Raw genomic sequence first — 13,675 nt, 5'->3', positions numbered from 1 at the left:
CGAAGTAATTTCGTGGAACGCATCCTATTCGTTATTCGAGGTATGCTTGTATATTATTCAAATTAAGCATTCACTGACTTGCTGAGTTATGCTGCAATATCTTGCATGATTTCGTCTGCAAGCAACACCAAGTGAATGCAAAGCTCGGCACCAAACTGAACATAGAGACTTGCACAACAATACATACAAGTTTACGAAGCTTAAAAAATGTCAAGCGTCAAATGTGCGAGAGCTATATTTCCCATTTATTGTAGATGTATCAGTTGGGGATACACTATTGTCATTTGCTGTATATTCACAAGATAATAGGTGATATTGTAGGACGACTCACGTTTTCAGAAGCTCCCATTTTTCTGTTTGAACAGAAATTTCGTGAGGCGGGATAAAGTGAGCGGAGGAGTACATTTCCAGAGGTCACTACTATAAAACAATAAAAACAATTTGCAGTTCTCGGTTTATTGGGCTTTTCTGTTAGTGCAATATAACTATAAACGAGTAGTAAACTCAATCTTACTGCATTTGCGATAATACCAATAGCTGGAATTGTGTGGGTTTTTATATTATTATGGTGAAATGTGTTTCCCCTTCCATGAAATCTTCAATCAAACAAAAATAAAAATAAATTTTCAGAATCATGAGTGCTCTGCCCCTATACCTATTTTTCTCATAAGCACTGTTGTTTTTAATGTGCAAAATACCATAAAGCGGAGATTTTTAGGAATACGTACCATGTTATAGCAGAACTGACTGTACAGTCTGTCCTCGTATAGCACGATAGTTGTGTTCCTAGAAACCCTCGTGCAATGCAAAATCGTGCAATATAAACAACAGGCCCTATGGGAAAAGTGGGGTTAGGTGCCGACCACCCAAGATTGAACACACATTTGGAACCAAAACATTACCAAACACAATAAATAATCGGGTAATTTTAATTGTTATAAAATACGTAAGTATTTTATAACGATTAAAATACATAATAAAAAATATAATACATTTTTTATTATATTATAATAAAGTATTTTTAGTATTTTTTAATACTAAAAAAGTATTTTTTACGAATTAAATACGTATTTTATTCGTAAAAAATTTATTATATTAAACAAAATAGTCGTAATAAAATGCTTACGTATTTTATTACGACTATTACGTAATAAAATATTGCTAATGCTTTTGCTTCTATCGTAAGCAAACTTGTTTTTTATTTGATTTTCTATCCAAACAGATGACAGCCGTTCCATCTCTTCCAATTCTTGTCTTAATCTAATGGATTTTAATTACACTTTGAGTTGTTTTTATTTTCTCCGCATTCTTTGTAATTCTCGGCGTTGCCTTATTTAGGTCTGTAGCACGTGCAATATCACATGGTCTTTCATTTCGCTCAAAGTGTTTCACAATTTCATATTTTTTTCTCTATCGACAGAGGCGGACTGGCCATAAGCCTTACCCGGGAAACCCTGGTGGGCCGGAGGCCAGTGTGATTTTGGCCATAAACCGTAGTATGAGGCCACTATAAATTTTCCCGGGTAAGAATTTTTGACCCAGTCCACCTCTGTTTATCGATATTGCTTTTCTTTTTCTCTCTGAATCTGCAGTGTCTTCACCAGGACACTTCCTTTTCACACCTTTTAAGTATTTTACTAATTTTTAGGGAATAAAGCGCAATTACAAAACGAGGAAGCACGCTTAATACACATAAACAAAGCTGCGCGCGTATAGCAACTGAATAAACAACACCGTAAAGGCCGAGATACACTATTAACACCCCACATTTTACTAAAGCACATTTCTGGGGGTTACTACCATAAAACAATAAAAACAATTTCCAGTTTCGTTTCTGCTAGCGGAATCTGTTATAAACTGGTAGTAAACTCCATCTAATTGCATTTGCGATTATATCGATAGCTGGAATTGTGTTGGTTTTTACGTTAGTATGGTGAAATGTGTTTCCCCTTCACTGATATAAAACACATAAATACATTTTCAGAATCTTCTTCATTCCTATCGTGTTGCGTTCGGTTGGGGTGATTCCGCGTTCGACTGCCATTTCTTGTAAACACAAAGGCGAATCGTGCATAAGCGAATTCGGTTCATGTTATATAAGATAACGTTCCCCTATTTATAAATCGTGTATGATCGAATTCGTGTAATGTAAACACGTGTTATACGAGGACTGACTGTACTTGGATTTCAGGAAAGCTTTTGATATTGTTGCACATGGAAGACTACTGTACAAATTGGAGCAGTATGGCATTAAGGACAAGTTGCTAAATTGGATAAAAGGTTGGTTGAGTGGGAGAAAATAGAGTGGTAATTAATGGACACTGCTCTTCATGGACTAATGTTATTAGTGAAGTTCCACAGAGTTCAGTGTTGGGCCCATTGTTGTTTTGTATATTCATCAATGATATTGATGAAGGTATATCAGGTTCAATGTTGAAGTTTGCAGATGATACAAAGGTTGGCAGGGTTGTTAATGATGGTAATAACAGTATGCTACTACAACAGGATCTAGAAAAGCTGGACAGATGGGCTGAGAAGTGGCAACTGAAGTTTAACATTGAGAAATTCAAAGCACTGCACATGGGTAGAAGTAACCCCAGATAAACATACCAACTGTGCGGTACTACACTCAGGGTGGTAGATAATGAAAAAGACCTGGGGGGTAATTGTGTAATCAGATATGAAGTTTTCTGAGCTGTGCCGACAGGTGCCAAAGCAGGTCATGGGGTCTTGTCAATGACATACAGGAATTTTGCTAACAGGGAGAAGATTATGATTATTCCTTTGTATAAGGAATGGTACCATGGTCAGGCCACACTTTGAGTACTGCGCACGGGTCTGGAGGTCCCATTTTAGGAAGGACGTAGAGCTGCTAGAACGAGTACAGAAAAGGGCAAGATTGGTGAAGGGAACGAAGGGGGTGCTCTTACCAAGAAAGGCTTAAATTCTGCAAATTATAGTGTCTGGAGCCTAGGCACCTGTGAGGTGATTTGATTGAGGTGTATAAGGCCTTGAATGGGTTGAGCAGGCTCAATGCTGATGAGATTCTTCCTCTTGATCAGATTATAAACCTCAGGGGGCATAAATTCAAATTGAGGAAGGATAGTTGCTGCAAAGCAGATGTTCAGAAATTTGCCTTTAGCCATCGGGTAGTTGATTGCTGGAAAAAACTTCCATCTGTCGTTTTTGAAGTTGATAGCTTAAATAAATTCCAGGACAAACTTTTAGAGAAAATGGTTATGTCAAATGGAATTTTTTTTTTTTTTTTGGCTGATGCTGTATAAACTTGCTTTCTTGCATCATATGCCTTTAATAAGGCTAAAACTAACGCAGAACTAGTTCTGAGAAATATATGGCATGCTAGTTCATCAGCTGCTTACTGTTTATTGCCTGTACTAGTGTGCGTGTTGATGGGTTGAGTTACATGTTGCTCAGACTAAACCCAGAATAACTGGGTGGGGATTCTACTCCTTCTGTATGAGTTAGTTTCAAAAGCTTTTATGAATTCATCCAGTAGTCACCAACAAGATCTGAATCCAAACTTACTAGGTGGTAGATGACTCTCATCAACCGGTGAAATACCACCACTTTGCTTATTGGAGGCTTGAAGTGGTGGAACCCATGTTTAGTCTCTAGAGCTAAGTTCCGGCCAACCCTTCCCTATCTCTTCCATCATGCAGTATGATTGATGATTTTTGAGGTTATGATGAATGTCGTGGCGAGATCCAATATTCCTTACATTTCGAGGGTACAGCTCTAAAACGGTGTTCGCAGGCCGGCCGCTAGTTAGTACACCGGACTGAACCTATTGGTAACTCTTTAGGAAGCTTCCGGATCAGCTAGTGTATAATCTTGCAACCTCTACTTTGCCAGATAGTGACTGGAGGGAGTCCGAGTAGTGTGTATGCGGGGAGCATTGTCGAGGCCACGTTATGTCAAGGATCTGGGTATATTCTTACCACATGTACGCCATATCCAAAAATTTCATTACTTCATACAGTATGTCCCACCCACTTTTTCTTACTATTGAATACACCATGAATTGTCAAAATAATAGAGCAAGCTTATCTGCGAAAAGATCTAAACCTCCCAAGGACTTCCTAATTCATTTCACAAATATACGTGTCTCAATTCTAATCTCAACGATGTCCATTTCCACTTGCAGTCTTCCAAACCCCATGTACTTTTTCTGACTGAATCTCAGTTATCAGTTGATTCAACTACTGCTCATCTCAGATGTCCAAATTATTTGCTGTATGATTCCTTTCGCCTCAAAGGTGGTACTTGTGCATATATCCGTTCTGATATTCCCTGTCAGAGACTTGGCAATTTGGAATCTCCTCTCTTTGATCTTCTCTGGCTTAAAATCTCTCTACCTCATAGTGTAAAATCCATCTGTTGTCTCTACCATTCTCCCAACTCCACTAATCACTTGGAGCTCTTTGACTTCCTCTCTTTGCAACTTGACTTTCTCCAGTCCAACTTTCCTAACAGTGAGGTAATTTTCCTTGGTGATTTTAACGTTCACAACTCCAGCTGGCTTCCGTTTTCTAGTCACACCGACCCAGCAGGTCGAGATGCTGAGGCTTTTGCAATTACTAATGACCTAGCACAGATTGTTCATTTACCTACAAGAATACCAGACAATCCTAATCATACAGCCAATACGCTTGATCTTTTTCTCACAAACAACCCTTCTAAGTACAAGGTTGAAGTGAGAGGTCCTTTAGGCACTTCAGATCACAACTTGGTGATTGTCTCTTCTCCAATGGAACCTTTATTTCATGCCTATTCCCAACCTCATATTGTTTGGCATTACAAGAATGCAAAATGGGATGACCTGCGAGACTTCTTTTCCTTGGTCTGATTACTGTTTCAAAACTTCTGATGTCAACGTTTGCTCAGATCGTGTCAGTGAAATTATTCTTGCAGGAATGAAATCCTTTATCCCACACTCCACTTTAAAATCTCGTCCTTTATCTAAACCTTGGTTTTCCAATAAATGTGCTAAGGCTGTCCAAGAGAAGAACGCTGCATATCGTAATTGGCTTGTTTCTAATTCTTCAGTTTCATTTTCTGCCTACACCAAAGCTCGCAACAATTGTAAAGCAGTTATTAATCAGTCCAAACTAGAGTTTGAACAGGCTAAGAGTAGAAAACTTGCTTCTTGCCCTAATGGTAGCCGAGCATTCTGGTCTCTTGCCAAAGCTATTGGCCGCAACTTTTGCCCATCTCTGCTCCCACCTCTGTCCAAACCAGATGGTTCTGTTGTCACTTCAGCCAAGGATAAAGCTGACCTGCTAGCATCCCATTTTTCTTCGAGCTCATGTATTAATGATCTTGGTAAAACACCTCCCACCATTCCTTACACGCTCCATTCAATGCCTCCTGTGGTCTTCCGTCAAAAGGATATCAGAAGGATTTTGATGAATCTTGATGCTAAGAAAGCTCCAGGTCCTGATGGTATTTCTCTACTTGTTCTCAAAACCTGTGCTCCTGAACTTACTCCTATTCTTTGCCGCCTTTTTTCACTTTCTTATTCCAAAGGTGTTTTTCCTTTTGCTTGGAAATTTGCTCATATCCAGCCAGTTCCTAAAAAGGGTAACAAATCCCTCCCATCCAATTATCGTCCCATTGCAATTACTTCTACTCTTTCTAAAGTAATGGAGAAATCAATTAACCGCCAACTCTTAAACTACCTAGAAACCTTCCGTCTGATCACACAACGATCGCCAGTATGGATTCCGTCAGTGTCGATCCACTGGTGATATTCTGGCTTATGTTACCCATTTATGGACTAATTCAATGGAAAGGTTCGGTGAAACACAAGTAGTTGCTCTTGACATCTCAAAGGCTTTTGATCGTGTTTGGCATAAAGGTCTTCTAAACAAGCTTCCATCTTATGGTTTGCCAACTGTTTTTAGTAATTGTTTATCCAGTTTTCTCTCTGATCGCTCACTGAGGGTGATGGTAGATGGCTTTCTGTCTTCTAACTTCTCCACTAATGCCGGTGTCCCCCAAGGTTCAGTTCTTTCCCCCACTCTTTTCCTCTTGTATATCAATGACCTTCTTCCATTGACTGGAAATCCTATCCATAGTTTTGCTGATGATAGCACATTGCATTCAACTTTCCATTTTGAGAAACCTTGTCCAGCTCAATCAGCTTCAAGTTCTCGAAAATCTGCTGCCAATTCCTTAAATGCCGATCTTCAGGTAATTCTCCAGTGGGGCAAAGACAACTTAGTTGATTTCAACCCTTCTAAAACTCAATCTTGTCTTATATCTCGCAAAAAGGATTCTTCTGCTCCTATGCTTATCTTTAGTGACACTCAGATTTCTAGGCAAAATGATATATCTCTTTTAGGGATTACCCTTACTTCTAATCTCTCTTGGCGCAAGCACATTACAAATATTGCTTCCTCTGCATCTAAAAAACTTGGTTTTCTCTTTCGCTCTCGGCGTTACTCTTCTCCCAAACAGCTGCTCACTCTGTATAAATCGCAAATCCGCCCTGCCATGGAATATTGTTCCCACATCTGGGGTGGTGCCCCCAAAACCTCTCTCAGGCTTCTTGATTCCATTCAGAAGAGGGCAGTTAGGTTAATTAATGATTCATCTCTAACAGAGTCTCTCCACTCGCTTTCTCATAGACGCACTGTTTCTGCTGCATGCCTCTTCTACAGATACTTCCACAGGAATTATAGAAGCCAATTCTTCTGAATTGGCTTCTATAATTCCCGCTCTCTCATTCAAAACAGTCCGAACACGTGCCGCCACCAGCCAACATCCATTTACTGTCCAACTTCAAACCCACAGAACCAACTTTTCATCTTCCTCATTTATTCATTCAACTGCCGTTTTCTGGAACAACCTTCCTTCATACATATTTCCTGAAAATTACAATCTACAGAAGTTCAAGTCCAATATCAACAAATATCTTCTTTCGTCTTCTCAACCTCCAACCCAAGCACGGTACTAAGTACTATAGGTTATAATACCTCTCGTGTTTGGGGTTCTCATAAAAAAAAAAAAAAAAAAAAAAAATGTTGTCATGATGCTAAACTCCTTAGATGAACTAGAAAAGGGCTGCTTTTTCAATAAATATTACCAATTAAATGATTTTTATTCTCTTCAGAATATTAATTTGAGAGAAAAACTTCAGATAAAAAGTAATGAGCTAAAGGTGAGAGTTATAAATTCATGAAAAAAACGGAACTAGTCTGTTCCTTTTTTGCTATTCTAAGAATGAAATAAATTTATAAAGGTCTTTTATGTAAAGGGTTTTTGGTTCAACCAACATTCTGACTGCTCCTTCCCCACGCTACCCAACTCTGGTGGACTACAAACGTAAGCACCAACTCCCCATAGGGCTCATCTCTCATCCACCAACCTGGAATTGCTGTGGTTGAAGAGTCCTGCCTGCCAACCTCCTTTAAAGCTCCTCATATCTAACTGATTTAATCTTGCTTATAGGTGCACACTCTATAGAATGTTGCAGAATGTCTAGGCCCTCGACGTATGCCTCACCCTCTTTGTCAAGAATGAAGCAGAGAGAGAGAAAAAATTCTGGATAAGCTCATACAAAGTCTTTGCAGCTCACATGGCAATCATTTTACATCCCAACATGGCTGAATTGTAAAACAACATCAACAGAAACTTAATCAGTTAAAACTGCACTTTCAGCTTCCTTTCAATTATCATAAACCCATCCAAGTCCCAGTCAATATTGTATTGGCTTCTGGTAATCCCCATCAAAATTGCACTCTCAGCATCATTTCAATTATCATAAAATCATTGCAGTCAATATTATATAGACTTCTGGTAATTCCATCTCAAAAACTCCTTTGCATGAGTACAAAAAATATTTATTCAATTTATTAGTAACCTGTACAGCATTAAGGGAAGGTTACTATGGATAAAGGGATGGTTGAGTGGGAGAAGATAAGAGTGATTATCAACGAACACTGCTTTTCACGGACTAATGTCATCAATGGGGTCTCCCAGGGATCAGTGCTAGATCAGTGCCCACTGTTATTTTCTGTATTTATTAATGATATCGATGAAGATATACCAGGCTTAATGTCTAAGCCTGCAAGTGATACAAAGGTTAACAGGGTGGTTAATGACAGTAATCAAGGTAAGCTATTGCAACAAGATCTAAAAAATTAAACAGAAATGGGTTGTGAAATGGAATCTGAAGTGTAACATTGATAAATGCAGCATATGAGTAGTAGTAGTCCCAGATTAACAAAACAACTGTACGCTACTACATTCATGGTATTGGAAAACGAATAAGACTTAAGTAATTGTGCAGTCAGATATGCAGTTCTATGAGAAATTAAGACAGGTGGTCAGGACAGCTTATGGGGTTTGGTCAATGATATATGGGAATTTTGCTAGCAAGGATAAGGAGGTGATTATTCCATTGTACAAGGTAATAATCAGCTGGTCTGGCTAGTGTGTGATTTTTGATGTGAAAACATCTACGGTAGCACTAGAGTAAAATCGATTGGTAACGAAATTTTTTACGGAAATGCTTTTGACACTACTTCCAAAATGGCACTAATGATGCAACTCGGTCACTAGCATTGATTCAGTAGAGTAAGTTCATACTAAGATATGGAAATGGCATCACTTCCTAAATGATGCCAACTCAGTCACTAACGTTGATTTGGTAGAGTAAGCAGCAGGTAGTAATATTATGCAAGAATAAAATGCAGGCTTTAATAAAATCTACTTCTCAAGATTTTGATAAAACCTTTCAAAAATTTAAATGATTTTACTCTAGTGCCGCCATAGAAGTTTCCACATAAAATAAAACATCTTTCGTGCATACAGGGTACACATGCTGCTTTTTTTAAAGAACTGACTGCCCAGTAGTTACCATTATTTCCGGTGGAAGGTGGGTGGCCTTTGAGTGGGTGTTCCTGCTGTCCCTTATTCTTTCAATTCCTGGTGGAAGCCTTCCTTTCATCCAACTTCCTCGCTCTCACCTATTATCCAAAACTTAACTGTCAACCCCTGCACTCTCTTCAAACAAAAAAACTTTTTTCTTCCCCCTGTTCACAGCATGTAATCCCTAATACCTAACCAGTTCTCTGCACCTGGCATAGTAACTAGGGGCCAGTGGTGTACAATGAGGCCCCTCAGCTAAGGAGGCCAGATGATTAATATAATCCTACCCTACACTACAAAAACCATGTCACTCGTGCTATCTGGCCAACACAAGAGAACTGATTGTGGAAAACTACCAATGCCACTTGATCCTAAACACTGTGTGCATGATGGTCAGGCTCACCATGAATACTGCATACAGGTGTAATGGTTCATTTTAGGAAGCATGTAGAGTTACTGGAATGGGTGCGGATTAGATCAAGGAGATTGGTGAAGGGAACAAAAGGGTGGTCTTACCAAGAAAGGCTTCATTTCTGGAAATAGCAGCATCTGGAGAAGAGGCACCTACAAGGTGATTTGACTGGGGTGTTTTAGGCTTGAATGGATTGAGCAAGCTCAGTGCCGATGACATTCTTCCTCTTGCTCAGACTACCAACGAGGGGGCTTGATTTGATTTAATTTTGGTTTTTTATGATACAGGGGCAACTAAGCACGAGGGGGCATATATTCAAATTGAGGAAGGATGGCTGTTAGGGTAGATGTGCAGAAGTTTGCCTCCAGTCAGAGGGTTGTTGTCGGAACAAACTAATTACTGAGGTTCTTGAAAAAAATGAAAATTAACAGTAATATAACAATGTTTCCACAAATCATAATGAAAATCAATCAAAGTTTATTTTATTGATTACTATTATAGCACGAATATTACTCATTACAAAGGATTCTATTTTATAACAGAAAATATTTTTTGTTTATTATTATGTATATTAATTATTATGTTTTCAGAGGTAGTATTCTAAATAAAACTTAAATTTTTATCTTTTTTTATCAGATTATAATAATAGAATTTCAACATCTTCTAGTATCAAATATATTACCATAGCCAATAGCTTCCATGGCAATACCAGCAGCATCTTTTCCATAGCCCTTCTCATACAGCTGAACCATCTGACGATTTCCATGGTTTTCTGAGGGATGTAATGCATTTAAATGACGAGTATGAGTGCGCAGCTGTTCCACTGCACCAGCTCGGAAAGTATCACATGCAGCAATCAGTACACGAAAATCATTTTCAATTAGCCAAAATGCAATCTGAAATTGTTCGGAATGACAAAAGAAATTGGTAAAGGGTTTATTATAATAATATAGAAATAAAAAATGAACAACTGTAAGCATTTAATCTGATTTGAGTACAAATAAAGATTTCAAAGGAAGGGAGAGCATGCGAGTGGGAAGAGATATAATTATAAAATATCCCTTCCCAAATAATTATAAAATTTCTATTGAAATGTGGACTGATAAAATCTCTGAATGGAGTACATCGTTTATATAAATGATGTACTCCATTCATCATTTATATAAATGATGTATCACATTCTGAGAACTTTTAGCAGTATTTGATTTTGTCAATTCTGTGAGGTAAACAGATACCTCACAGAATTGACAAAAAAAGTTGATAAAAGAACATTAAACTTTCCAGATATATGACATGGAACACAATAGAAATGAAATAAAGCAGAGAAATATGTGGATTATCTTCCGGATACAAGATAGCTGTGGTTTTTGTGGTAATGTGTAAACTTGTAGGAATGTTGCAAGGTGAACCATAATAATCACAATACTAACTAAAAAGAGCTGCTTGATAGGTAGACAGCAGGTGTCAATGACTGGCCGTCAGGAATGAAACAGCCAACACACCTACATATATACAGACAAGAGAAGCAGCTATTTGATATCTATCATTTTAGGTCATTTGAACAAAACTTGGTTATAGTTGTTCTAAGTGAATAGAAATTAAAATATATTAATTTTTGCTGAAATTAATCTTACTTTAGCTCAAAATCATTGATGAACTAACTAACTTTTAAAAGTCGCACTTTATTACAGAAATAGGTAATTTTTCTTCAGTGACTGTATATAACAAAATATACAGGATAGTTGTTGTTGTTTGGTTTTTAGAAGCATTAGCAACTAAGGCCATATTGCTCCAGGGGGATATGCAGTGGTCATTCCCTGACCTTTCTGCATCCTCCGTATTTGGTGGGCACGAACCCTGGTCTAATCAAGAAGCGTGTGCTACGCACTGCTGCTCCTGCCCACCTGGCTACAGAGGCGCCATACAGGATAGACAGGACAGGAAGGAGGAAGGGTTATGCTGTTAGTTAAGAAACACAAAATCAAAGGAAGTGCATCCAACTGATGTTGGTGGACAATGCAATGTTGAGTGTTTAGTGTGACATAAGCACTGGGAAAGGGAAGATGAGAGTAGGTGTGTGTTATAGGCCTAATGAATCTGATGAGTATAATGAACAATTGTGCAGAGAAATACAGTGGGCCAGTAAATCAGAGTGTGTCTTATAATGAGGAATTTTAATTTCCCAGAGACTGACTGGAATTTGTGGGTTGGTCACTCACACACTAGCAAGGCTTTTGTGGATTTATTGGATGATTGTTTTCTACAGCAGCATGTTCGGGAGGCAACTAGAGGGAGTAATACTCTTGATCTGATTATCAGTAGTGATTCTTCATGCATTAAGAATCTGCAGATAAAGGAACCACTAGGTGGCAGTGATCACAGTGTGCTCAAGTGGGATTTACTCAAAGAGGTAACTACCATCAGAGAAGAGTTTTTGCTTTCATAAAGGTGACTATGGTGGTCTGAGACAGTATTTAAATTATATACAGTGGAACCAACTGATGATGTTACCAACAGCAAATTCAAAATGGGAAGCATTCAAAGAATTAATCATGGAAGCTACTAAGCTTTTCATACCAACTAAGATTTAGGCCTAAATGGATGTAAGATGATTTAGAATGAAATAGATGATTTAAAAGAAGATGAAATAGATGTTCAAGATTTAGGCCTAAATGGATGTAAGATGAAATAATCAGACATGTGTCAGAGAAGAAAAATGCATGGGATACATATAAATTAACAGGTGACACAGAAGCCTATGATAGATATAAACTGGTCTGTAACCAAGTCACAAAGAAGGTTAGGCAGACATAGGCAGATTATTAAAAATCTTTGGCAAAGGATGCAAAGAAAAACAGCAAAGAGTTCTTTACTTATGTAAACTCTAGAAGGAAGGGGATGAATCAGATTGGTCCACTTGATATTGAAGGTTCAACTGTTGATGATCCTGCTCAGGTAGCTAACACACTAAATGAATATTGTGCATCTACATTCACACTTGAGGAGTTATTCAGGGAGGGGAATGCCAGAGATGTATTAAACTCTGGCAGTAAGCTAGATAATCTTGTAATAACTGAGAGTAAAGTGGAGGACAAATTGTTGAAGATAAATATAAGAACGACACCTGGGGTGGATGAATCTATCCAGCTTTATTAAAGGAGACAGCAAAGGAAGTAAGCAAACTCTTGGCCATAATTATGAGAGCTTACGTATGGACTGGAGATGTGCAAATGTATCCCCAATTCACAAAGGGGAATCGAAGGGTGACACGAGCAATTACAGACCAGTTAGTTTAACTTCTGTTCCGGGTAAAATAATGGAGTAACTGGTTAAAGATGCATTGCAGGATCATCTAGACAAGACTGTAGCAATAATTCAGAGACAGCATGGGTTTGTTAAGGGAAAGTCTTGTCTGACAAATTTGATTGGATATTATGATGTGGTTACAAAGGAACTGGATGCAAAAAATAATTTTGATATCATATACTTGCATTTCAGGAAATGCTTTTGACACTGTTGTGCATGGAAGACTACTGCACAAATTGGAGCAGTGTGGCATTGGAGGCAAATTGCTGCTATGGATAAAGGGATGGTTGTGTGGGAAAAGACAGAATGTTAATCAATGGACACTGCTCTTCATGGACTAACATTATTAGTGGAGTCCCGCAGGGATCAGTGTTGGGTTCATTGTTGTTTTCCGTATTCATCAATGATTTTGATGATGGTATATCAGGCTTAATGTCCAAGTTTGCAGACGATATAAAGGTCGGCAGGGTTGTTAATGACACTAATGACAGTATGCTGCTGCAACAGGATCTAGAAAAGTTGAGCAGATGGGCTGAGAGGTAGCAACTAAAGTTTAACATTGACAAATGTAAAGTACTGCATATTGGAAGCAGTAAACCAAGAGTAACGTATCAACTGTGTGGTACTACACTGATAAAGTGGAAAGTGTGTTTAGTGTCAAGCGGCACCAGGGGTTTCCCCCATCTCCGTGTTGGTTGCATTGTGATGGGTGTGCCAGAGATTCAAAAGTGTATGGATATTGTACATGTGTAGTGTCGTGTACCGTTGTTCATCTGGTCATTTAGCCGCTGGACCCCTACTGAGGCCCAACATTGCCCCACTTGCCCCGTGGAGGCAGACCAGGAAACACCAGTAGACTAAGATTAACTCTGGCAGGTCCTGCCACCTAATTTCCTGAGATTTCAGTGGCTAGGACCTATTAAAAAAAAATTGCGTACGCATCGCAGGAAGCGCTAGGAGAAGTCCAAAATGTTGGGCAAAATTAATTTCGATTGGTGATTTTAGATTGTGTGGGGCGTGTTCACGTTGCTGTCAGATAGAGTGGGGTGAAGGCTGAAGACT

The 13,675-nt window shown here is 38.6% G+C and overlaps 1 protein-coding gene across 1 annotated transcript in view; it reads right to left on the bottom strand.

Annotated features, from left to right (window-relative positions):
* SrpRalpha (signal recognition particle receptor alpha) overlaps nucleotides 1-13,675 on the bottom strand; it is a 135,425-nt gene that overhangs the window by 23,666 nt on the left and 98,084 nt on the right. Inside the window, exon 10 of the mRNA XM_090388178.1 lies at nucleotides 9,990-10,203. Coding sequence (XP_090244304.1) covers nucleotides 9,990-10,203 — 214 coding nt within the window. The remainder of the gene's footprint in view (nucleotides 1-9,989; nucleotides 10,204-13,675) is intronic.

Source organism: Mastigoproctus giganteus, chromosome 13 (assembly GCF_048544385.1).
Source record: "Mastigoproctus giganteus isolate SK-2022 chromosome 13, ASM4854438v1, whole genome shotgun sequence".
NCBI classification, from domain to species: Eukaryota; Metazoa; Arthropoda; class Arachnida; order Uropygi; family Thelyphonidae; genus Mastigoproctus; species Mastigoproctus giganteus.
This window is presented reverse-complemented; position numbering and strand designations above follow the sequence as displayed.